At 40.9% G+C, this 26,632-nt stretch overlaps 1 protein-coding gene across 3 annotated transcripts in view; it reads left to right on the top strand.

Annotated features, from left to right (window-relative positions):
• Positions 1 to 24,909, top strand: part of add3b (adducin 3 (gamma) b) — a 32,442-nt gene extending 7,533 nt beyond the window's left edge. For 2 of the 3 annotated variants that reach the window (XM_049600647.1, XM_049600648.1), the window contains exons 2-15: positions 4,248 to 4,485; positions 5,713 to 5,857; positions 6,517 to 6,668; positions 7,344 to 7,424; positions 9,684 to 9,833; positions 10,138 to 10,281; positions 13,922 to 14,020; positions 14,717 to 14,887; positions 16,271 to 16,531; positions 16,738 to 16,854; positions 18,165 to 18,254; positions 19,329 to 19,452; positions 22,916 to 23,017; positions 23,180 to 24,909. In XM_049600647.1, coding sequence (XP_049456604.1) covers positions 4,285 to 4,485; positions 5,713 to 5,857; positions 6,517 to 6,668; positions 7,344 to 7,424; positions 9,684 to 9,833; positions 10,138 to 10,281; positions 13,922 to 14,020; positions 14,717 to 14,887; positions 16,271 to 16,531; positions 16,738 to 16,854; positions 18,165 to 18,254; positions 19,329 to 19,452; positions 22,916 to 23,017; positions 23,180 to 23,430 — 2,088 coding nt within the window. In that variant the 5' untranslated portion in view covers positions 4,248 to 4,284 and the 3' untranslated portion in view covers positions 23,431 to 24,909. Of the gene's footprint in view, positions 1 to 1,762; positions 3,447 to 4,247; positions 4,486 to 5,712; positions 5,858 to 6,516; positions 6,669 to 7,343; positions 7,425 to 9,683; positions 9,834 to 10,137; positions 10,282 to 13,921; positions 14,021 to 14,716; positions 14,888 to 16,270; positions 16,532 to 16,737; positions 16,855 to 18,164; positions 18,255 to 19,328; positions 19,453 to 22,915; positions 23,018 to 23,179 lie in introns of those variants that run through there. The other variant, XM_049600646.1, reaches the window with a different exon arrangement.
• Positions 24,910 to 26,632: the final 1,723 nt, after the last annotated feature.

The raw sequence follows: 26,632 nt of genomic DNA, 5'->3' as shown, positions 1-26,632 counted from the left end.
CTCATTATTCTTTGCACTGATGTCTCTCTCACAGGTTTTTTACTGTGGATCCAGGCAGCATTTGTGTGTCTGCGTCTCCAGTAAAGTAGCTGGTCTGTGACAAGACAAAGGTGTGCTTTTATCCGCGGACATCATTATCCTCAGTGGCAATCTGTATGAATGAGACGTCGACTAATAACACCTGACATTTGGTCAATGCTTCCGAGATAGACTGCCCTCGCTGAAAAGTTCAAATAGTCAGCAAGAATGCGGGGGCTGGCGGGTGGGAGGATGTTGTGTGTGTTTAGTGCGTGTGTGTGTGCAGACATTTAAGCTTGTATGTGGTTTCGGTGGGAGCTCTGCCAGAAACAGGGAGGCAGGGTTTCAGGGTTTGAGGGTTCACACAGCTCGGGAGTGAGAAAGGTCTGCTTTTCATTACATCAACCCATATGTCCACATATCTGCTCCGCCTCCCAGACTCCACTCTGTTTCCTGGCATTGTTATGTCAGTCAGTGACCCAATCCTTCTCTCTCTTACTCCCAAAATCTAGATATTTGTGTGAGTGTGTCTGATTGTGTGTGATTAAAGGGGTAATAACTCTGAGGGCTGGCAGGAGCAGGCTGCTGAGAAAATTAAAGATTCCAGAGCTGCATTTGAATATTGCTACAACACTCTCTGGAGAGACTGGCCAGTGACGCAGAAAAGAGTTAAGAGGTGGCAGGAAGAGAGGAGGGATCCCTGCTCTCCTCGCAGGATAAATCTGCACAGCTTCGCATTCCCTTTAATCTTGATCTCATTTCCCGTTTACAGTTAGAGAGGCAATTTAATTCACTTGAAGAAAAGCACCGTGCAAGTGTTTTCTGAGACAGCCCAGCATCCGCCTCCATTAGCTGGTGTTATTATCGCTATATTATCATTAGATGAACTTATGTGCTATATGAGTTCCAAGAAAGCAAAGCCAACACATTCAGTGGCGATTACTTTACTTTAAGGTGACCAAATGGGGGATAAATATATGTCTGATTAGATCAATGTGATACGCATGGGAAATTATTTCAAATCATTTGCATGGGTGGGTTATGAGACACTTTGCCCCTGGGCCTAGACATGCAGAAGGCCCCACCACCTTTCCTACATAGGAGCAACACACACAGATGTAAAAGTTGCTTAGCCTTTTTTTGCTGCATCTCTTATAGTGGTTATGCATCTCTCCTTGTGTTTGCATCTCTTTGTTGTCATATTGCAACTCTTTGTAGTTATTTTGTGTCTCTTAGCGGCCATTTTGTTTCTCTTTTTAGTCGTTTTGCATCTCTTGGTGGTCATTTTGAGTCTCTATGGTTGTTCTGCTCCATTTCACAGTCTTAGCAAGTTTTTTTGCAGTTGTTTTGCATCTCTTTGTAGTCGTTTTGTGTCTCTTAGCAGCCATTTTCTTTCTCTTTGGAGTTGATTTGCATCTCTTGGAAGTCATTTTGTGTCTCTGTGGTTGTTCTGCTCCATTTCATAGTCTTTATGAGTGCTTTTGCAATTGTTTTGCATCTCTTTGTAGTCATTTTGCATGTCTTTGTAGTCATTTTGCATCTCTTGGTGGTCATTTTGAGTCTCTGTGGTTGTTCTGCTCCATTTCACAGTCTTAACAAGTGTTTTTACAGTTGTTTTGCATCTGTTTGTAGTCGTTTTGTGTCTATTTCTAGTCGTTTGGTGTCTCTTAGCAGCCATTTTGTTTCTCTTTGTAGTTGATTTGCATCTCTTGGAAGTCATTTTGAGTCTCTGTGGTTGTTCTGCTGTTCTATTTCATAGTCTTTATGAGTGCTTTTGGAATTGTTTTGCATCTCTTTGTAGTTGTTTTGTGTCTCTTTGCAGTCATTTTGTTTCTGTCTGTCGTTGATTTGCATCTCTTTGTAGTTATTTTGAGTCTCTTTGCCCATTTCCCACCATCATGGAACAGTTTCCATGCCAGTTCCCGCACCTAGTTTTGAATCATTCAGAGCATTTCAACCAAAAATAAACCGTTTCAGAGCCTGAAAAGTTGGCTTTCAGCCGGAACCAAAAAAGAATAGGTTTTCCTTGAGATTAAGTGCGAAATGTGACGACATCAGTGGGCTCGTCATATTCTACAGGTTGGAAAGAGAGGATGGAGAAAGCAACAATGGAGAAGTCAGGCGAGAAACTGTTATGCAAAAATGAGTACGCAATGGTCTCATTTATACTTGGTTCAGGCTTGTTTTGGGGGTAGAAATGAACATCTGTAATAACAGGGCAAAATTTTGCAGGTAATTGATGCAATCTCTTACTTTGCTACTACTGTTTATTTCCATTGTGTGTTGTGCAAGATTCTCTGTTGATGACACATCCTTGATTACTATGGTTCCGCTCAAAATTGCTGGTTTGCTAGATAAAGCCTAAGTTCCAAGAGTCCTGAACAGAACTGATTCAAGATACAGAAATAAAAGGGGTATTTGTGCGCTGATAGTACGTGTCTCTTTGAATGACTTTTTGCAGGAAAGGGCTGTGGGGGCCCTGACACTTTGGGCCCTTAGGCTTGTTCCCGGAAAGCCTGTTCAGTAATCCATCCATGATCACATGTATAACTGTATTTGGCACATTAAAGTGATCAGAAAACATTGTTTGTGGATTTGGGATTAAATGTAAAGTTAATAAAAGACTCAGAAATAGTCTTTCCTCCTTGAGAGAACATCTGCCTTTCATTGCTTTCTCAGAGCAAACATCCTATATTTTGGAAAACTTTTTCTGGTGGAGGCACTCACTTTTTGAGGAAAGCACTTGTTCTGGCTTTGAAGTTCTCTGTTTTGTTATGGCTGGGCCATATAGCTTTGATGCAAACCTCCACAGAGGAGCTGTGGTAACACAGGAGCCTCAGTTATTTATGAAATGAAGTGGTAGGAGTTAATGAATCGCACATAGAGAGACAGACAGAGGAGCATAAAAAAATCCCAAACTCTGCTTCAAACTGCAGTAACTTATAACAAGTTCCTTGTGGGATATTAGGGATACCACAAGAGATGAAGCAACACCACAGGAATAAGGTGGCGAAGCTACAAGGCTGTTATTACAGGGGAAGCAACAGCATGGTTGTGAAGAACAGCCCCGAAAAGCTGAACTGATCCTGAGTGGCCATTCCTTTGTCCCGCTGCATACATAAGGCCTAGTGGGTGGATAAGTGAAGTCACATGGTCACTTTTCCTTTTTCCCACACAAACACACCCACATCCTCCTCCATGCAGCCACTCTTCACTCTTCTTCATCTCACTACTCACCCGCAGCGGGCAGTCTGCTCCGTCTGGATATTGTAGCAGCACCAAGTTGCGCTCTTTTCCCACAATGTTTCCGAATCGGAAATAACATCCGTCTGCTTTTATCAACATTTTTCTGGAGCCTCTGTCGGAGATATTCGACATCACATCGTGTGGAGTCAAGTTAATTCACGAGCTGAGCACTTTTGTTTCAGGTAATGATCAACTTACAGTAACAGTTTTGTCCTCGTGGGTTTGTGTTCGCTTTGTTTTTGTGGAGCGCAGACAACAAGTCTCAAAGCGCGGCTGCGGCTAATGTACCCCCTCCTGCGTTACTTTTCATAGTGTAATATGGTCTAAAGTTGTAATCTGCACCGAGTGCAATGCACAACAGTCTGCACGAAGTTTACATTTGGTTTGGTAGTGAAACAGTTTCATATGCAGGCCTGATGTAAGTTAACCTCCTGTATCCCTCCACCCCCATACCCAGGTACCAGAGGTGCTAACTGCTATCCAGACTGGCTAATTTGCATGGGGCCTACCTTTGTGTATTGTTGACAGTGCTTTATAGTTGCTGGCTGAACAGTAGAAGTCACTTCTCTCTGCTTTCACACTCCATGAGCTGGCCTCCATCTGTGAGGAGAGAAAGGAGGCTGAACTTCTCTGCTAAAACCCACTAAGTGATAGAAAATAAGTGCCTGTGAGAATGGGAGCTATGTAAGAAGCTCACATTCATTGCTGTGCTATTGAATTGTACTAACTGTCTGTAAAAATACTTGCATTATGCCCCCCAGCTGCAGTGACTAACCCGTCCCTTTTTTTGTGCACATCAACAGCTTTGTACTCGCAAAGCAACATCAATCATACAACAATGTCCTCCTCGCTTTTTGTCTCCATCCCTGTAATTACATGAGTCACCATAGCACCCATACACTATCTTTTCTGTTAAATCAACACTTGGTTGCCTTGACAGCCTGAATGTGAAGCAAGCTGCGGTGTTTCATCCTCTCTCGCAGATCCCGGAGGAAGTGTAGGAGGCCGTGCAGCAGAGACATGAGTCTGGTGGATGTCAGGCAGACGGCGGGGTCCCTCACCCTGTCCCTGAACAGCAACGACCCCAAGGAGCGCTACCTCAACCGCATAGACGAGAGTGACCCCGAGTACCTCCGCAGCAGGAACATGTCGCCGGACCTGAGGCAGGACTTCAACATGATGGAGCAAAAGAAGAGGGTCACTCAGATCCTGCAGAGTCCGGTATGTAGCCCGCAGCAGCTCTGTACAAGTGCCCACCTACACACGCAGCTTTCAGTGTGTGTATGAGTAATAAACAGTGCTTTAAAAGCCAGAGAGGCATACCGTACCTTTACTCGAGGCTGACTGAAATGTATTTTGTTCTTGTTTATGTGAATGTCATTTCGTACTCTCTGCTGTGCTCAGATATGGGTTTAGCTGTGAGTTTATGCTGCAGCTGTTATGAAATGTGGCACTGTTGCAGACAAACTTCCATCTCTGTGTGTGTTTGAACATCGACATATCAGTTTTCACTTATGTAATTACAGATTATGTGTACTAACTAACTATATTTAAAGGTAGAAGAAAGTCTGCATATTCTCAGAATTTGCTTACATACTTATTATACACAGTATCTGCTTTGTAACTGTAGCTGTTTGCTACAGCTGAGTCAGCTAGTCACTTTGAAGATTGGTAGATTGGCAGCAAATTAATTGGCAGCTTTTTTGGTAATCGATCAAACTTTGCAAATATGACAAACATTCTCTCACATTTAGGCTCCTCAGACATGAATATTTGCTGGCTGTTATTATCTTGCACGATATGAAACCGAAGATACTGGGGCTTTGGACTGATGTTCAGACACTAATTTCTGACATTTTATAGCTTAAACTATTAACCTGTACTGAAAATAATCTTTGGTTGTAGCCCGTATCACAGCATTTTCCTTTCATTCTGCATCTATATACAGTATTATGTCAGAAACAGAGGAGTACAGTCTGGTTAGATGAAGTACAAGGAGGCGCAATAAACACATGCCAATGAAGTGCATGGAAATAAGACGAGCCCACACTCATCTGCGATTGCATAACAGGCCCAACAAGTGGAGCTCATCTCGTCGCCATGGGAACCGTGGTCGGATGAAGCAGAATGCTGGAGCTTAGCTGCAGCACACAGGAGAAAAAAAAAAGTGCTGTTTCAAGACTCGCAGGCTACTCTTGAAGGCAAAAATTGATTGTGGGGTTTAACGCAATCCCCCCTGCTTCTCGTCGAGCCCTTTTCACACAGACACACAAAGAGGTTTCGAGTGGTCTTCAGTGATTTGTGTACTGATGTAATAAGCATGCTGTGAGCCCTGACACATCATGAGGTGTTGTAAAGAAGTTCAAGTTAGGTTGTGTATTGTGTATAGTGTTGCTAGGTGAAGGGAGCTTTACGGTTTGCAAACAACTCTTTCTTATTTGTCTGCAGGTGTTTAAAGATGAGTTGGAAGGGCTGATTCAGGACCAGATGACGAAGGGCAACAACCCTACTGGTCTGCTGGCTCTGAGACAGATTGCTGACCTGGTCATGGCCAGTACCTTGGGAGGGGCTGGCCCCTTGACTTCACCCATCAGTGAGTGCCACTGTGTTTGTGTGTGTGTGAATGTCTATCCCTATCTCCATCCGGGCCTGATTGTCATTCAGCGTGTGTGTACGCCATGTGCATTATGCAGGCTGAATATCTTCATTGTCAGAGGCTGAATTGTCAGACTCTTGTGACACTGAACAACCCTGAAACAGCAGAAAAGGCGGAAAGCTGTTGACAGCATTCTTCATTGTCAGTGTTTCTATTAAGCAGCCCTCATGACCAGTCTTGGTAATGCCTTAACAGCAGTTTGCAATGCTAATTATGTTAGCCTAACCTCTTCGCCTTATGGTCCTCGGGAGGTCATGGAGCACCCGGGAACTAAAAGTTTGTCTAGTAACACTGCAAATGTTTGGGAAGGAGTCTCTGTAGGAAATGGCTGAGGTCGCAGAGGCAGACCTGCTCTTTTAAAAGCTAAAGTGGTTGTTAAAGATAGGGTCCTGTATCATCTAATGCCCTTATATGGTGTTACAGCCCAAAAATCCCCCTGTGAGAAAGACCTTTTTTAAGCTTCAGCTGTAGAGACTCAAGTTCACTGGGATGTTTTAACCTTATATACAGTGAAAACAAACCACGTAAATATCTTTGTAGATGTTTGGAAAAATGCAAATTTAATGTGATGTTAATGATGTTGTGTCTTGTGGCAGGCGTTGGCATGGTGACTCCAGTCAATGACTTGTATGGCATCGAGTCTCCCTCCTTTGCCAAAGGGGAGAAACAGAGTCGCTGCAGGCTGGCCAGCCTCTACAGGCTTGTTGACCTCTTCAGCTGGGCTCGTTTTACAAGCTCCTACATTACTGTGAGTACAACATCACAACTACTTGCCGCTCCAGTGCACCTCTGCTTATGTATGCTGCACAAGGTTTGTGTATTTTTATGCGTGCCTCGTGTTTTCTGGCTACTGGGAGGCTGAAAGGGGAATACCTCTTTATTTTCAGAGTGCATATATTATTTATGGTTTGGAAAAGTCAGATTTGTGAATATGTATAGCTCCCCAACAGCAAGAACTCAAACTGAAATATGTGATGAACACCTGCGATGTCAAGATATAAAGCTCAGATTTTCCCCAAAGACAAAGCCTAGAAAGTCAGTTTTATCAACCCACACACCGATTTTTGAGGTCTTCACAGTGAAGAGAGCTGTCCTTTGTGTTTCAGAGTTTCCTGTACCCTTGAATGTGTGAAATGGTTCTCTCCTGCTCTGAGTAGCTGTTAACCCAGCTTAAAGAATTTTAAGAGTGAAGATGTGGTCTCACGTGGTGTCAGTACTTTTTAACAGGCTTTTGACCCTGACAGGAATGAATTTATTGCGGGAAAAATGCTGCAGAGTCATCATATGGGTCAGAAATAAATATACAGCTCAGTCTGAAGTCTCAGTCCAAATAGGAATTTCAGAATGTCTCTCTCATGTTATGCATTTCATTGTAACTTATTTAATGTGTGGATTTTAATAATATGTTCATTTTGTTTGTCAGGTGCGTGTCAGTAAAGAGCAGGACCACATTCTTATTAGTCCCCGAGGTCTGTCTTTCGCTGAGGTGACGGCAGCAAATTTGGTAAGCACAATGACTGTGTTTGTTGTTATTTTCCAATTAGGGGTACGGACTGCTTTATCAGGGAACTTAACAACAAGCAATGGGCAAAATTCAGAACACAATTTCAGTGTATTCGGTGAAATCACAATTAATGTCAATAATAATCAATTGGATGACACCCTAAAGTTTTCAATTTTAAGTAAGGAGTGTTGGGTTAGTACAGTAAGATTTTTGTATTTTTATTGTAAAGGGAATGGTCCGGTACGTCTGGTGGTAATACTGGACGTGAGTTCTCAACATACATTACATCTGCCTGACCTGTTTCCATCAGAGTTCACAAAGGTTTCTAGATGTATCCAACAGAAAAAGCTACAGTGCTCAACTATCATTAGTTCCTCTCTAATACAGCCTGTTATCCACATAGTAATAGCTAATAACTTCTGTTGTGAGTTTTCATTTGTCTCCCAAAATAAGGGTTTAGTTTGTCTTGCCAAACACAAAAAGCTGAAGAACATAGTAACTTGCATTATCCCAATTTTCAGCTCCTAACTTTACTTAACTTGGCTTCATTAAATATCAGTGCCCTGAGAGGTAGACCAACTAAGCCTGTACAGAATATGCTTATAATCCAAAAATAGTGCAAACATCAGCTGTAAAACATGTACTTATATATAGTTTGTGGTCTGAGTCGATTGATAAGTTTGACTTGTATAAAGGTAATTTACAATGAAATAGAGTTTCAGGGTATTTATATATTTTATATCTTTATGAGTACTGACAAATAATGGACCCTTTCACAGCCAACATCACTAAATATATGTGTCCATGTTGGCAATGGAAGTTGAGTTTTGCCCCAGGCATTCAGAAGAGTCAACAAGCCTTAGACATTGAATCAAAATTGTTGCCAGCGTCAAAATGGCTCGTTATTGCATGTTTGGATGTCAGAATCGATAGTCTGACTCTGATTCTACTGTATTCTGACAAGTTCACAACCATGTTTCAGTTTAACGAGTCACCGTGCTAACTGGTACCTCAACTTAATGTGTCACGGTTGCTTGTTGCGACAGCAGCTGTTAAAAACATGAACAGAACATGTGGGTGTTTTCAAAATTCCTTCTGTTTTACCATAGTCAATTTTAAATACATTCTTATCTGTGTGTATTACCTATGCTGACAAGTTATTATGAGCAACCATGGACACATTTGGCTGAAAGTCACCATGTATCACGGTCACTTGTTAGAAATATTGGTGCAGTCTATGGCTGCAAGCTTTAAAATGTGTTGACTACCACTGGACTGAGGACATGATCAAAAATTCTCAACAGAAGCAGATTTCATGTTTGCATAATGCCCTGAGATATGCTAAAATATATGCTACAATTCTCTTTTAGGATGTAATGTTAGTGTTTTTAGTTTGTTAATAACAACCCAAGGCTCATACATAGTAGCATTGTGTACTAGTCTTTGGCTAGGGCAGTTTTTGGATTTCAAGACAGAAAACTCAGAGTCTGTGTCATGGTATTTGACAGATAATGTAGTTGTTAGCATCTGGAGACTTGTGTGCTGGTAATTTCTTGCTGGTGTACACGCTAGCTTTCTCCACCAAATCTGACCACTGATTATTGGGCCACATTGGTGGTTAATGCCCTTGCATAGCTTTACAAGCTATTGCACTGCGCCACGTTTCTGTTGCCGTATTGCGTGCACACCCTTGCATACACCATCATAATTTACAAACTGTAAAAGGGTCTTCAGGATGTGTAAATATTTGAATGGTTGATTATTAGGTAAATTGTATCAACATAGATGCTAGTGCAGTGTGGCACAATGGCTAGTGTGGTCTGTGGTCCCAGTTTTGTGTTTATGACATAAATAAACACATGAACTCATATCCACACACACAGTTAAGAGGGTCACCAGTACACATACACATAGTAATGGGTTAGCAGAAGGCAGAAAGGAAGGAGACTGTTAGCTAGCTAGCAAACATGGATGTAAACAATGCAGGCTCCAAAATGTTAAATACTTTTTTTAAAATACGGCTTTGCAAATGTTTTACAAGGAGAAGCATTACATTCAACACTTTGTTAGGCCTCAAGGATAAACACAATGCATCTTTGTTAGAAATTAATTAATATAAATGCAGTTTTGTTTGTTTACTAGAAAACTCCACAGGGCACCTTTAATGGTTCAATCATACTGTATGTAATTGCCTACAGGTTTAGTATTTAAAACTGAAATAATAATGAGTTGGTTTGTTTTTTTGTCTGCCATGTGTAGGTGAAAGTAAACATAGTTGGTGAAGTGGTGGACCAGGGTACGACTGATCTGGGCATCGACGACTTTGGCTTCTCTCCTCATGCTTCCATTTACTCAATGCGCCCTGATGTGAGATGTATCATCCACATACATACCCCCGCTACAGCTGCTGTAAGTATGCTCCAGGCCAATATTAAATGAGCTTCATCTTAATCTAAGCTGCTGTTAAATGCTTATTTTGCACCAGAGGAAAAGGCTGAGTTAAAAGCAGCCCCCCTGCTACTTATTTTAGATGCAGACCCTGTAACACGCTTTTACCATTTCCTTTGAAGCTCGGCTGTAAAATGCACAGCACATGATTAACATCGCTGTGTTAAGTTTTATTTGTGCCTTATAGCAAAAAAAAAACAAAAAAGTGCCTCTATTTATATGTTTGTGCGTCACAGTCTTACTTGCTTTTATCCCTTGTTAACAGGTGTCCTCGATGAAGTGTGGAATCCTGCCCATTTCCCAGGAGGCTTTGCTTCTGGGAGATGTGAGCTGCTTTGGTTACCATGGCAGCCTGGATAATAAAGAGGAGAAGGTGGAGTTTCAGAAAGCTCTGGGCCCTACTGCCAAGGTACTGTCAAACCAAGGGACTCCATTAGTGACAGGCTCGCTTTCTCATGGGACAGAGTGGGCTTTCAACTCGTCATGAGTTATTATATTACACTGTATGCACAAGTGGTTGTATGAAGGATATTTGAACCTGTTGGATGGTAAATGTTAGTGATTTAATACATTTGCATACACTTTAATATATGGAAGTAAAGTATGTTACACACATGTATCTTTTCATCTAAATTTTAGTTTTGTATAAAGTGTTTTCCACTTAATTGCTCAACCATTTATATACATTAAGGGAACAGAATAATTTAAACACCTTTTAATACAGTAGCTTGGCATTTTGGGAAATATGCCTATTTGCTTTAATTGCTGAAAGTTTAATGAGATGCTTGATAGTACTCTCATATCTGTCTGCTAAACATAAAGCTATAGCTGGGAGGCATAAAGACTATGAGCAAGAGGGACCAGCTAGCCCAGCTCTGTCCGAAGGTAAAAAAAAATAAAAATCTGCCTGGGTTTTTGTCCCAAACTATTTCTTGGCTTGTTGCAGTGACTTCCTGAGTCTGGAGTCTTGTCGCCGTGAGGTCGGCAGGTAATCAGTGGAGAGTCATAATCGCACTTAAAACAACACTTACCTTTCTGGAAATTTTACGCTTTTCTTTGTTTAGGTTAAAATGCTATTAATAAGCTGAGGGCACACTGAAATGTAAGTGAATTCCACCAGAGATACAAACTCATAATTATACCATTCTCACATGGTTCTAAGAAATCTCTGACCAATCATTGCATTCGGATCGAATGCAGCTTCATCCTGAGCTAAAAAGGGACGAGATGGTCGCAGAGTTTCTGCTGGACAGGTATTTTTAGTTTGGCTCTAATGACACATAGGCTATAACATTACATGCTACACTCGCTCTCCTCTTCCATGTATCTAACATTACCTTGCCAACGCCTACATCGATCATAGACGTAATGAGGACGTAATGGAGGAGGGGGGAGTAGGCCTTTGGAGGGAGGTGGGAGTTGTGGATGTTCAAATTATTTCTAAGTCCTGTGGGAAATGCAATCAATCAATCAATTTTATTCATAAATCCCAATATCACAAATCACAATTTGCCTCACAGGGCTTTACAGCGGGGGGGGGGGGGGGGACGGGACGGGACGGTAGAAACCTCAGGAAGACCAACTGAGGAGGGATCCCTCTTCCAGGACGGACAGACGAGCAATAGATGTCATACAGAACAGATCAACATAATAAATGACAGTAGCTTACAACATTAATGAAAGTAATAATATTATAATTAATAATAATATATTAATATCTGATAGTATACATGTGTGACAATAACCATATGTGTATAATAACAGTAGAAGTATGACTAATGATAACAGCAGCAGCAGGAGGCATCTGGCAGGACCACGGCAGCAGCACAACCACACACGTCACACTATCCAGGCACCGCTGCAATACAGGTTAAACTGAGAGACAGTGGAGCACAAAGGCTCTGGAGAAGAAGCTGAGTTAGTGACATCCAGAATGGCCAAGTTAGCAAGATGCAGTAATAGGACACGAGAGAGAGAGAGAGAGAGAGAGAGAGAGAGAGAGAGAGAGAGAGAGAGAAGGTGCCCGGTGTATTATAGGGGGTCCTCCGGCAGACTGGGCCTAAGTCAGCCTAACTAAGGGCTGGTACAAGGCAAGCCTGAGCCAGCCCTAACTATAAGCTTTATCAAAGAGGAAAGTCTTAAGTCTAGTCTTAGATGTGGAGATGGTGTCTGCCTCCCGGACCGCAACAGGAAGATGATTCCACAGGAGAGGAGCCTGATAGCTGAAGGCTCTGGCTCCTGATCTACTTTTGGAGACTTTAGGGACCACGAGTAACCCTGCATTCTCAGAGTGCAGTGTTCTGGTGGGATAATAAGGCACTATGAGCTCTCTAAGATATGACGGAGCTTGACCATTTAGAGCTTTATAAGTGAACAGTAGGATTTTAAATTCAGTTCTGGATTTTACAGGGAGCCAGTGCAGAGAAGCTAAAACAGGAGAAATATGATCACGTTTCGTAGTTCCTGTTAGTACATGTGCTGCTGCATTCTGAATTAGCTGCAGAGTTTTTAAAGACTTACTAGAGCTACCAGATAATAGAGTTACAGTAATCCAGCCTTGAGGTAACAAAAGCATGGACCAATTTTTCTGCATCTTTTCGGGTCAGGATAGGCCTAATTTTCGCAGTATTACGCAGATGAAAAAATGCAGTCCGTGAGGTTTGTTTTAAATGAGAATTAAAAGACAAATCTTGATTAAATGTTACTCTGAGGTTTCTTACGGTAGTGTTAGAGGCCAGAGCAATGCCATCTAGAGAAACTATGTCATCAGATAAAGAGCCTCTGAGTTGTTTGGGGCCCAGAACAATAACTTCAGTTTTGTCTGAATTTAACATCAGGAAATTGGTGCTCATCCAGGTTTTTATGTCTTTAAGGCAATTATGAAGTTTAGTTAATTGATTACTTTCTTCTGGCTTCATAGATAAATACAACTGTGTATCATCCGTATAACAATGGAAATTTACAGAGTGATTTCTAATGACGTTACCCAAAGGAAGCATATATAGAGTAAATAGGATTGGTCCGAGCACAGAACCTTGCGCAACTCCAAAACAAACTTTAGTACATAAGGATGACTCATTATGAACATGAACGAACAGAAAATGATCAGATAAATAAGATTCAAACCAGCTTAGTGCAGAACCTTTTAGGCCAATTAAAAATGCAAGAATGCAAGAAAATTAAGTGTAGCTTTAAACCCCATGAAAAATGTCAACCTGATTTTGTTGTACCGATTAAACAAACAAGATAGAGCTTGTTAATAAGTTAGCTTCAGAGCTGATGGTAGCTACAAGTCTTCATGCTAAGCTAACCTAACCAGCTGCTGTCTGCAGCCTTATATTTAACAGACAGATATGACAGTGGCTTCAATCTGTTCATCTAACTCTCTCTCATAAAGCAAATAAGCATATTAGGGCTGCATTTAAGTTAAAATGATTTATCTAACACACAAAAAAATGTGGCTTAATAGTGACCATATTAAACATAAGTACAAAATCCAGCTCCATTATAACACAAGGTTTACAGACCAAATAACTGTCTCATGCTAGACACGTTTCCCCCTCATATACAGCATGCTAACATTATTAGCATAAGCCTGTGACATTTCCCATTGCAGAAATTAGCCTAGCAGCTAGCAGACTTTTCCCTCTACTCATATAAAGCTGAGTTAAATCACACACAAGACTATAAATGCTATTTTGTGGTGGTTTTGCAATTAACTGATTATCTGTGAAATAAAAGTAGGATAAATAAAAGCTTTGTTGCCACTGAGGGGAATAGTTTTCAGTTTGCAGAAATAAACAGGAAGTCTGCAGAAGTCGACAGAAGTATCAGAAATACAAACCCGGCATTACTCATTTCCATAGATGACAGATAGTATCAGTAGAGACTGTATCAGTACATGTGTCGTGTATGTTGATAAGGGAATATTTGCTAGTTAATGCACACATTAATGAAGGTATGTAAGCTTATCTGGATATGCATTGTATTAGCTCAGATGGATTTGTTTAGTGTATCATGGTGATGAAAGCATTCTCTGTGTTTTTCAGGTGATGATCCTGAGGAATCATGGGCTGCTGGCTTTGGGAGAAACAGTAGAAGAGGCTTTTCACTACGTGTACCACTCACAGCAGGCTTGTGAAATCCAGGTAAAAGCTAAATTTCCCATTGCTACCTCTTCCTGGTAATGACACGTAATTGCAGTGTTCGGGTCAGAGCAATCTCTGAACTTAAATGTGGCCTTGGTTCACTTTTTTTTTTTTTTTTTTACACATTTATAAGCTGACTACATTGAATGAATCGCTTATATAATTTTTCCCATTTCACCTGTCGCAGTCTCGTTCATTTTCTTCCACGAATGAGTCAGACTCCGTTGCAAATGGCAAAGTATTACTGCAGTGCCTGAAAGGGAAGCAAAGCTGATGTCTAACATACAGAATGTTTGAACAAAGCTAAGTCAAATATGTGCTAGAGAGCACCGTTCACAGTCAGAGCCAGGTGGAACCCTGCAGTGTTTTTGAGAAACTCCTGTTGCTTTGTATCGGGCAGGCAGTCAGGTTGTTTTTTCATCATCCTGCTGTGTCTGGACTGTATTTGTTTTTCTATTGTTTCTGACTGATATTGACAGCCCAGCTGACATATAATTACAGTTCCTTAGGAATGAAAATTCTACTTAGAAGGGAAAATATTTAACATTCTGAAATTAATGTTCTCTGTCTAAGCAAGTTTTGACATGGCAGAATTATAATTAATGCATGAGGGAAAACCGTTAGAATAATAATTTGGCTTTTAACTTCAAATGTAAAAATTGTGTATGCTAGAATAATTTTGTTGTCTGCGTTTAGGTGAATGTTTTGAGATGTACAACCGTGGACAACCTGGTGCTCTTGGACAGGGAGAAGCTTAAACCCCTGACCCAGGGAGTGGCCACTGCCGGGCATGTGTTGGACAATGAGGTCAAGTGGAAAGTGGGCGAGGCCGAGCTCGAGTCCCTCATGAGGATGCTGGACAACCTGGTGAGTGAACCCTGACCTGTGCCTTTTACCCATGATGCCTTGAGTTTCCTGTTACAGGCATTTCCTTGGGAAGTCTCTGATTAGAGAACAGATACATTTTTGTTCATCTTATCTGAAAAGGATTTGTGTAATTGGATCATAGTGTCTGATGGTAGCTGTCACTGCAGTTACAGATACTCATGTAATTATTGTCAGATTGTCAATTTTTTTGTCCGTGGCGAAGATACAGTCTGCTGCTCTTGTTTCACCTTAAAGATTTCTGTGCTGTTCTGCTCTGCTGGCAATTTAATCCCCGCGATGCCGACCGCACTGCTAATGACTGTCCCTGACATGTTCTGTGGACACAGAAGATGTCAGACTGTGTCTGTTTGAGTGGGCTTCTCGCTAACAACTGTGGCTGGAGTGGGCTGCAGCTGTGTTAGCCCTGTGTGATCGTAGCCCGCCCTCCCCTCTCAATCATAGCTTCCAGATGGTGAGGCGTGCTGTGGGCAGTCGCAGCCACACAGACCACACAGTCACTTAGTGTAAGGACTCTAGTGTACTCAATTTGGAAATCAGATTTGGCATTTTCTCCAAGACTGTTTAGTATGGCGCTGGGTGCAAATGCCAGTACACTCACTGCAACAGGAGGTCTGTCTGTCCATGCCAGAGGCTAGGGTTTGCTGATTGTGGTTGACACAATAATGATCTCTGTGCATGCCTTACTTGATTAACAGGATGTTTTCTCTAATCTGGGCAACTTGAAAGATGGTAACCGATACAGACCAGGTGCTTTCTGCTTTAATCAGGGCAGTGTATATGTTAATTAAGCCTGTACACCCCAATAGTGTTACTAATCACAACATTTGGAAACTGTGCTTTGGGTGGCAGTGAACGATCCTGTGAATAAATGATGGCTTGCTCACACTGTGGCGATCAAAGCCCAACGCAGGGATCATTTTTAGTGGCAAACTTGTCATATTGCCTGCGAGAAAATGCCAATTTTGATTTTGATTGTAGTGCTGTACTGCTGGCTTCAGACTGCACTCTGCACCCGCTGCGAGTTCCCATCAGTTTTCTAGTTGTCTCTGTTGTCTTTGATGTATTGTTAACAACACACTGCTTTAAACCAAAGTTCTATCTTTTCCCTCTGAAACTGGGCACATCTGCAAAAACGCTGTTTGTATATACAGCGTTGTTTAAATATTTAGAAGCATTGTGTGAGTGGATCTTGGGTGGCCCGTGCATCCTTTGAATTTTCTGTCTTTTGGAGTTGATGTTTCTTATTTAATGGATTGTGAGGGAACAGTGCGAAATACTGCACACAATATCACCTCTGTCAAAGGAAAAGCTGCTCAGCAAGTATGCTGGAATAATGTTTTTTCCCTTTGTGTGACCTTCTAGGGATACAGAACAGGCTACTCTTACAGGAACCCCATCGTCCGTGAAAAACCGCGCTCTAAGAACGACGTGGAGATCCCTGCCACCGTGTCTGCTGTGCCATCAGAGGACAATGAGCTGGGTCTGCGCAGCCCCTTCAAGTTTATGGCGCAGAAACAGCAGAGAGAAAGGACCCGGTGGCTCAACTCACCCAACAGCTACTTGAGGGTCAATGTTCCTGAACATTCACCCAGCGGGGATGTCAGCCCCAGGACCAAGACCATGGTGCGTTGATTTTCATGTCAAGCTGTAACAAATTTAATCATCTAGCTCTGACTGTTCTGGTCTGAGGGGAATCATGAGCTCAGGAGCTGCCATTTCTTTGTATTAGCCTGCCCTCTTGTGGCCAGTTTGAGAAATACCATTTTTACTATTACTTGAAGTTCTCACCACAATTTGTACTTTGTACCCTGTTTGTTTCTTTCTCTCAGTGGATGAAGTCTTCAGAGCCAGGCAATAGTGTCGGCACACCGATAAAGATTGAAGATCCCAACCAGTTTGTCCCACTTAACACTGATCCCACAGAGGTTTTGGACAAGAGGAACCGGGTCAGTTGAAACATCACATTTTTCACACAGCACTGCCTCTACATGCTGTAATTCTCAACACCAAAGACACACAAAAATCCTTATTGCCTGCACTGTATCATGATTGGAGTGTCTCTTACAAAATCACACCCAGTTTTAAGCTTAAATATACTATTTGAACATTCAATTTCCATTGACATACAGCATAGAAAATTGACAGTAGACTTGCTTTTCAGTAAATTGATGCTGATTAATATGTTCTGACAAGTAGGGCTGCAAATCAATTAATCTGCCATTTTTATTCTCAATCAGTCATGTCTCAAGGGCTGTACCTGACTGTCAGTCCAATCAGATTTGGCTGTTCAATACAAATATTCGACTATTTGTTCTTTTTTTATTATAAAGTTTGAGAGTCTGAAGAGGGTTTGGTGGTATGTTTAGGGTGACAGAGACGTTCACGTACTATAGTAAACAAGCCAAGTAGCCCTCAGAGCTAATACATGCTATGGTTACGACAGATCGGAAACGTGCAACATTTTTTACCAACACCAGATATCGAACAAAAGGCAGAGACTGTGTCATATTAAGTTGCCGTGAGCTGTAAATTCACCACCTCTAAGCAGAAGGCAGAAGATTATCTTGTAACCTCTCCTCCACAAAGCTGCTGCCTACATTTCACTCAAACTCCCCCTAGGTCTGGGTCCACAGCTGCCTGGACCTGAGATCAGCATGAAAGCGAGGAGTGCTCTCTTTGTAGCTAAATGTAGGGACTGAAATGTCCCCAGTAGTACATTGCACATTGACTGACCCAAAGAAAAAAATGCTTGACTTGAAATATCTTAGTCTACTGAGGGGTCTTCAAGTGATGAATCTTCGACTTTCAGGGGGGAGCCCTGCATGTCTTCATTAGATTTTCCCACAGCTCAAGTAAAAATAGTCGCAGTTTACTGTTCAGTTTACTGTCGTATATAACAAAAGTATCAAACTCTCACAACTGAAAAGCTGTACCCAGCAAACTTTTTGTTGAAAATGACAAAAACGATATTTAGAATTGTTTCCACTATTTTTATGTTGACCAATTAAATGATCAAGTGACTAATCATTGCAGCTCTAACTGAAGAAAATCCCTCTATAGCAGCAGCAAAAAGGCATTTCTACAGAATCGATCATTAAGCTTGATGGATTGAGGAACTTTACTGTGATTTGCTGTGTTGTTGAGTGTTTTTAGAAGTATGTTTGACACACCTTATGTTGGCAGGTGTAGTATAACATTATGATATTCTACTGTATGTAAAAGATTCCTGAACCAAGTTTCATCTGATTTTGTTCAGATAAAAGAGCAGCACAGAGGTGACCTGATGACGGCCGGACCAAAATCTCAGTTACTAGCAGGCATTGTTGTCGACACCATAAAAGGACCCGTGAGTATATTTACCATTTGTAAAAAATGATGAAGTCACAGGTGCAACCACACTGCATGATATACAATGTGTCACTGTATATATTTTTCCCAGTTGCTTCAGCACATTTTCTAAAACACTGCTGCAGTTGTTAAACCACTAAGATGAATCATCACGCCTGTTTATACTGAGCATTACAACACTTTTGTCCTGCAAAAGGCGATCAGTCACTCAAGATGTTAAACTCAAAAGGAAATAACTTCATCAAGGTTCTCATCATTGTCACAAAAAGGGACAAAAAGAGAGCCAAAAAGGACAAAACGATTTTGCACACCCAAATCAGTGAGGATGTTCCGCATAGACATTTTAGTTGTGCCTTCTACAGTGTGCAATAGTCCTCCAGTTTCACGGTTTCGTCCTTTGTCCCCAGTGACTGTCAGTCAACTTACAGGATTAACAACAGGTGGACCGAGTAGCTGCAGGCAGTCAGAGACGTCCTCAGACCTGCCGCCCTGAACACCTCATAGGGCCCCTTCCATACATTAAATCCCATAAGTCTGTCAACCAAAAACAAAACTAAACATCTGTTCACAAAACTATAATGCACAGATAATACAAGAAAACAGATAGAAACTTATATTAATGTGATCTATATAAGGAATTCTACAAGAATTTTCAAACATGTTAGGATAGACAAATGTCGACGGCAACTAACTGCGTCTGTGTAACAGAAGACGCCAACACTGTGTCTCTTTATCTAAGCACTGAAACAAGTTTCATCGACTTTGATGACAGAGGCTAACGCAATGCATCACTGGATCAAATGAAGATTATCCGCACTTGTACTTAAGAGTTCTGAATGAAAGCACCCAGAAATGCATTTACTGTTGTGAGACCAAGGAAGAATAGATGTGAGCGTTGCACACAGGATTTGGAGAAACGGTGTTTTTCATTCCCCTGAAGCAACTGGAAAAAATTGTAAACATAAATGTATAACCAATTTTGATTTAACCATGGCAGCGACCACTTTTATGTACTGCAAAAAGCATTACATCAGGTTTTCATAATGTCTCTTTATTCTCCGCTGTCAATCAGGCTTTCATCATCGAGGACGAGGAGCAGACTCGCTCTCTTCCCCCTAACCCTTTCAATGAGCTCACAGAAGCGGAGCTGGAGGAATACAAGAGCGAGGTAGAGAGAAAGCAGCAAGGCCAAGAAGGTAGTCAATCTGTTTCTTTACAATGACAAAGCCTTAAAGGGAAACACCACCTGAATTAGAAGTGCCAAAATGTTATTTCCATCGCCTAGGAAAGTTCAGTCAATATTTGTGAACATGAGCTATTCTCTCTCAAAGACAGAAACCAGATTGAAGTCTAAAACAAGTGATGTCATCAGGTATAAAGTCTGAATGTTTGAATGTTTGTTTGCTTATTTGACTTGAAGTTAATGAAGGTAAATTGATGCCTCTCTGAATATTCCCTTGGATGCTCTCAGTGCCATCTAAAACAGCTGTCCTAATTCATTGTCTGTGGCACAGCTCCAAACTTTGTACTTGATGACATCACAAACAGTGCGCTAGCTTTTGGATTTGGGAGAGAGTTGTTTATGTTTGCTAATATTTTTGGACAGGCCATAGGAGTAACATGTCAATTCTTAAAATGTTATAGTTCCCCTTTAAAGTGCACAATTGCTATTTAGAGGCACAGAAAACCCTCTGCTTAATCTAATCCCACTTGGGTTTACACAAGCTCATATCTGACATCATCCCATGTAGATTATGAGTGTATGATGTTTTGAAGTTAATCCTCTCTGGTCCCAGAGGTCATGAAAGAAATCGAGATGGAGAGACAAAGCTAATCTCGTTTTAACAGCAATCTCTGACTTCACCAAGCAAAGCTAAAAAGAATCCATTAAAATAAAGTTTAGGACACATTATATTTGAAGAATTATAAATCAAAAAGAACTTGTTTGACCGTTAATTAAAAGGACACATTAGACATTATTGCGTGGATTGCAGTTACTTGATGTCTTGGTGATTATTTGCGTCTGAAGCTTAATTGTAGTTTTTTAACGTTCCAAAAGTTTGCTGCACTCGTTGCATCAACATAAAAGCAGACTCATTAGCCCATAGTCCAGGAAGTTAATTAGTTCAGTCAGAGTGCTGGGTGCAGCCTGGAGGAAACGTTGGAACTACGTTCACTGAAATGAGGATATTCCTGCAAAAATGCCCGCAGGAGAAAATGTCAGTCCATGGTTTCACTCATCCGCTGAGTTGTGAAGTCAGCTCACAGGGATGGTGAGAGATGAGCTGCAAAGACATCAGTCTTGTCAAACTACTCAGGCCCTGGTTATGACTGCAGACAAGGAAAAAAATGTGTGCAGAAGGGAACATTTCTACAGCTGTGTATCAGAGTAGCACCTTTGTTTTTCACTATCACAATAACGTGTCAGTCTCAGAACACTGCAGCTAATAGAGATTATACAATGTAGCAGTGTTGTTAAACCAGACTAGCTTTCATTGTTTACTGTTTTTATTTACAATGCTAGACACATTGATGTGGGGATGGCAATGGCTGACCCTTTATCTAGTGCCATCTTGAGGTTTTAAGTGAAACCTCTTGACAACTTTTGAATGGATCGCCAGAAAAATTTGGTCCAGACATTCATGCCCCCCCCTCTGGATGAATCACTTTGGTGAGCCCTTAAAGCTCTAGTGTGTATGATTCAGTGGCATCTAGCAGTGGGGTTGCAGACTGCACCCAGCTGAAACGTTTCTCATTTGCCAAACATATAGGAGAACTATGGTGGCCACTGCAAAAATACGAATTGCAGTATCTAGAGCCAGCTTTTGGCTTGTTCGTTCTGGGCTACTGTAGAACAACATGGCGAAATCTGTGTAGATACAGAGTCCGTACACATGCTGCGTCTTTAACCGCCAGTAAAATGTGAGGTCAGGCGCTGGGTGCTACTCTTGTGCCTAGTTTGTGCCTGAGGTTGCTAAGCAGCCTCAACAAGAACTGTATCATAGTATATTTATCCGAAATCCTGAGTGCAGAGCTGATCTTCTTTCAGGCGCTGTTTGTGTGCAGGCCTATTGTCTGTGAGACAGATGTAAAGCTCTGGCAGTCCTGCACTAAAATGATTAACTTCTTCATATTTATCACAGACTCATATTTACAGATGAAAGGAAAGATATCTGCTGGCTGTGATTGGTTGTTCCTCCTCATATACCATGCAGTGTGTGCTGCTGCGTTCCAAAACATCAGGAACGCTCAAAATGCTCAGGAACATGTGCGTGTTGCCCTGGTGTTTGAGCGCTCCTGCCGTGTGTCTACATTGAAAACAATGGATTTGAAGGCACAAAAAATGTGGCATGTGTATGGCCCCAAAAACAGCTCATTCTAAGGTTATGAAAATGCAATAATTCTTAATTTCAGGTCATTATACACAAATGAAATATGTCATACATAGTCATGAATACTAAATTCTATTTCTTACAATATATTCCCCTAAATCCTACACACTGGATCTGTAACTTTTCATCTAGCACCACTGTCAGGTCAAAAATGAAGTATTTTTCTTTTTTTAAATTTGTTTTTATTTATTTACATTCACAGCGGCCTCAGCCATATTTGTGTTAAGTGCTATAAGCAAATGTTAGCATGCTAACACTGAATGCAGACACTGAAAATGGTTAACATTTTTCATGCTAAATAGTTTATTTTGCTTTGATTTCACTTAATTATTAGAATAGTTTCCAAATTGTCTTGCATCCCAAGATGTTTGTTTTCATATACATACACTTTAATACAAAAAAACAACTGCAAAAACACCAAAAAGACAAAACCATGCTATACTACATATCACATAAGACATTACAAGAGTGGATGCAGTACAAACATTCACATGGATACACTGAGGCCTACTTTGATGGATTGAGGACCAAAACACTTAATTTTGGGACATCAGTATTTTAGCATTGTCCTGAGCATGCTAGCATGCTGACTTTAAAGGCCCAGGCACACCAAACTGACATTTAAGAACTAGTGGCAATGTAGGCTGACTGTTGTGTCGCTGTTTGTCGTCTGTGTCTCGACCAAAATGTTGCACTTGAACACACCGCAAAGACAACAGCCAACGGCCAATTAGCACGCACGTTCTGAATGTGCGTGAGAGGAAGTAACTCTCCATACCAGCAGGCGGTGGTACTCTGTATTTATCATTCAAAAAGGGAAAGCAGAAGGCTTACAGGACAGATTCAAGGGGCTAGTTAGCTTAGACTTTAGTCATTGTTTGCACTCCTCACTTATGTTTCCCTTCTCTTGTTCTGAGGTGAGCTGCCAATCAGAGTGATTTCATTCGCTAACAGGCTCCACCGCAGATTTTACATGCTGAGTTGGCTGAAAAAGCTGTCACGGGCGGACTAGCGCCAATTGTGCGTGACACACCACAACTGCCGACTGTTGGCTTGGTGTGTCAGGGCCCTGATACTTAGCTGCTGCACCAAAGTACAGCCTCACAGAGCTTCTATCATGGCTGTAGACTGAGTCTTGTTGCTTTTGTGAACAGTGAAAAAATACAATTCTGAACAGCATAAATTTGTTCATCTAGTTTGCCTCACTCACACGAATATACCGGTGTTAATAAACGACTGACCTCTGATGACTTTAATCCTTTTACAGAAGATGATGATGCCACTGATGCAGATGCAGATGAGATGACGACATTTGATGGCTCTACTATCTCTCTTTCCCTCTCTCCCGTGATGACGCCAGCTAAAGAAGGTAATTAGCTAGTCAACAGGCACTGAAATTATGATTTGAAACTGTTAGCAATAGCTGCCGCTTGTGTCTGTTTAACGTCCATCTGGTGTAATTAGTAAAAAGCATTGTGATGCACTTCTTATCCACATCATTCTTCAGTGACTTGTTTTCATCTTTTGACAGACACAATACCCAACGGGAAAGACCACTTGGAAGAGACGGACGAGGATCTGAGCATTGAGGTATCCAAAATGAGCGTGAGCACTTCGGAAACGGCAGAAATCTCCATTTCATCTCAGGAGAAGACGGGGGAGGCTCAGACCCCAGAGAGCCAAACCAAGTCCCCCAAGAAAAAGAGAAAGACATTTCGCACACCTTCATTCTTGAAGAAGAGCAAGAAGAAGAAGGAGAAGAAAGAAAAAACAGAAGCCTGAGGGCCTTTACTGTAAAAAATAATTAGTGTTTTGTTAGGAAAACATCTGAATTGCCTTTTTAATTTTCAGCTTGTTGAAGGGAAGTGAAATAAGAGGAAAGACTATCATCTAGTCAGAAAGTCTCCGAGGACTGTGTTGCTTTCACGCAGCTTCCCTCATTCACGGCTATTATTTCATGGGAAAGTTTTTGCGAGACGTGCCAGCAGATGGTAATATGGAAGTTTTTTGAGAATTTTTTGATTGACCACTCCCAAAGGGCTCAGTAAAATTAAATCAAATGAAACGTGCACTGCATATCTGTGGTTGTTATTACCCATATTTTTAATGGGGTTTACAAAAAGGTTATGAAAGCATCAGATTACAGTTATGTATTTGTGGATCCTTTTTTTTTTCTTTTTGCACAAGTTCATTGTTGAATGTATTCTTAAAGCTAAAAAATTGTTTAAACAATTTTAAAATTTAACAGTCAGTCACACTAGTAGTGCAACAGTGGCCGGACATATTCAGATTATACAATGTTCGGCCTTATAAGAAGTACGATTTGTATCTGAACGTATTCATTATACTATCTTGTAATAATATATGTTGGTTTATATTATAGGTATAACAATATAGTGTTTGATAGTTAAATAAAGGATTTGATAGTCTTTACATATGTACTTTACTTACTAACTCTCATACTAAACATGCTGTGATTGATAACTCAGTAATAATTCATATTGTTTGAACGTTCATGTCAGTGGTGTTGTTCCCATGGTTGCTGCTTTATTGTAATAGTGACGAGGAATTGACTGTGACTAACAGGAAGAGCCCAGCAAAGTGATAACTCTTGCATATTGATGAGTGACAAAGTTTGACTGCTTGTTTGGACGCTGACAATGAACGTGCCGAGTCTGACTCAGAGAAAGCTGAAGATGATCGATGACGATTGATGTTTTGACTAATTTTGTCAGTTGATAGCAATATGCTGTGGAAAGCTTGTCTTCATTGCCACTGTTAGAGTTTGATATATAAAGTATATTAGAGGACCATATATTTACATCCCAGTCTATAATGTGAATGATGTTTGTTTTGACCCAAAGGGAGTGACTCTTTGCCTTTGTAAATAGTTTGTTTTTGTGCTTTGTTACGCTAAACCAAATGTTAAACGACGACAGAAACATAGAAATGTGACAGTACAATCTAATAACAATATTTTAACACTTCTTTTTATCAAATTTTTTATTCAGCGTCATTAAGCTCCTTATTTAGAGAACATGCACAGCGCAGTGTGTTTACAAATTGTATTACTTAGGTAATTTGTGTGCCTAGTGCTCGTAATTCCTGCATTGTTTACATTGCTGTTTGTTCCGCCTGGGTTTTACTCCATGGTGCTTTACATTACAGTCGCCTTCCCTCAAAGTCAGTCCTTTTAAAATTGCCTTCCACCTGATGTAATAAAAGCTCGGATATGTTTCCATAACTGTTTTATTGCTCTCTTGTTTGTTGAAAGGCATGAGATGTTATCACTTCTTATCTTTACTCAAATACAGTTTCAAACACAAAGAGGCTTCTTCACAGAAACATCGTTAAGATTTAGGGGGATTTAGTGGCATCAAGCGGTGAGGTAATATGTGCTCATCTTTTTTCTGATCCAGACGTTCAGGAGGTATTTACTGGGAGCTGAATTATCCACAGAGGTCTCCTCCATTCATAAATAAACAGACCCAGTGATTAAAACTGGTTAAAACACAGAATAAAACAGTTTTACATTAGAAATTTACATTATGTTTCTCCGACACTGTTAAGCATGTTGGAGATAGGCTGCTAGCCTAGCACCTGCTATTGTATGCTCACCCTCTTTCTCTGATAACTTAAGATTTAGGAGTTTAGTTTCTTTAAACAGGGTCCAAGTTATCGGCAGAGGTCTCTTCATCTCCAAGACAAACAGCCCTGGTGATGTAAACCAGTAAAAACACAGACTAAAGCAGTTTCATGTTAAAAAGTCATGTTTTTAATGATGCTTCTCATCATAGAGAGGCTGCTAACTACAGTGGCTGAGGCGAAAACGCAAAGGTTGTATCTAAAGCTAGAGCCAGTGTTTGTCCACCCTGAGCTACTGTAGAAACATGGCAGTGCAACATGGCGGACTCCATAGACGAACCTGCTCCCTGTGTAAATATAAACAGCTCATTCTGCCCCGTTTCCACCAAACACTTTCAGTATGGTACCTTTGGAACCAAAAGTAACCCTTCAGACATGGTACCTAGACCCTAGCTTTTCCACCGCAAACAGTATTCTTAAATTTGGGCAGGGCTGTTGTCACTCACTGCTGCATCCAGTACTCACTGTATTTCCTTATTACTGGTGACACAGATGCACCTTGTTTATCGTCCACAGAACAAGGTTGCACACTGACATTTTCAGAACAAAATAGAACAGGCTGCAGTGAGAGTCTCTCCATGGGATATTTAAAAATAGCAGGTTTGTGCATTTAGTCCTTCTAAGGCAAGCTCAGGGGTTTAATGTTGCAGGAGCCGTTCATATAACCTGGACGAAATTAATAAATATAAACACTTAAAGATCCACTCATTACTAAAAGTGCATGTCATATAAAAACTAATGGAATGGTCAGTTGTCATATTGATATTTAAGGTGAGTTGACTGATTCATGCCGTTAACTCATGCATTGAATAACATTACAAGTAAACATTCCACCTCAAAAGTTGCCGGCGGTCGGCCCAGTGAATTAAGTTATTTTTGCTCCAGCTGCTGCAAGAGGCAGCAAAATATAATTTAATTTTAGTACCAGATCTGTGTGCTATGTACCCCAACAGAGGGACCAAAAATGGGGACGGAACGGAACGGTTCCATTGGTACCATCCACAACTTTTCACAGTGGTAACGGAAAACAATGTACCGAACTGAACCCAAAACGGGTTTTAGGTAACAAAAACGCAACAATTCTCATTTTCAGATGATTATACACTAAAGAAAACATACTTCTTTATATTATACACAATTTCTGTCAATAAATCCCCCTGAATCCTACACACTGAAACTTTAAGATGTCGGATACTTATGCATTTATTTTAGTCTGATGTGCTGTGAAACTCCAGCTCATTATATCCAGTTCTAGGAAACAACACACCACCTCAAGTATGAAATGAAGCTTTCTAGAAAACTATTTACACAGCCTCCCCTTTTTTTCCAACAGCAGCGT

Source organism: Epinephelus fuscoguttatus, linkage group LG16 (assembly GCF_011397635.1).
Source record: "Epinephelus fuscoguttatus linkage group LG16, E.fuscoguttatus.final_Chr_v1".
In the NCBI taxonomy this organism is placed as follows: Eukaryota; Metazoa; Chordata; class Actinopteri; order Perciformes; family Serranidae; genus Epinephelus; species Epinephelus fuscoguttatus.
This window is presented reverse-complemented; position numbering and strand designations above follow the sequence as displayed.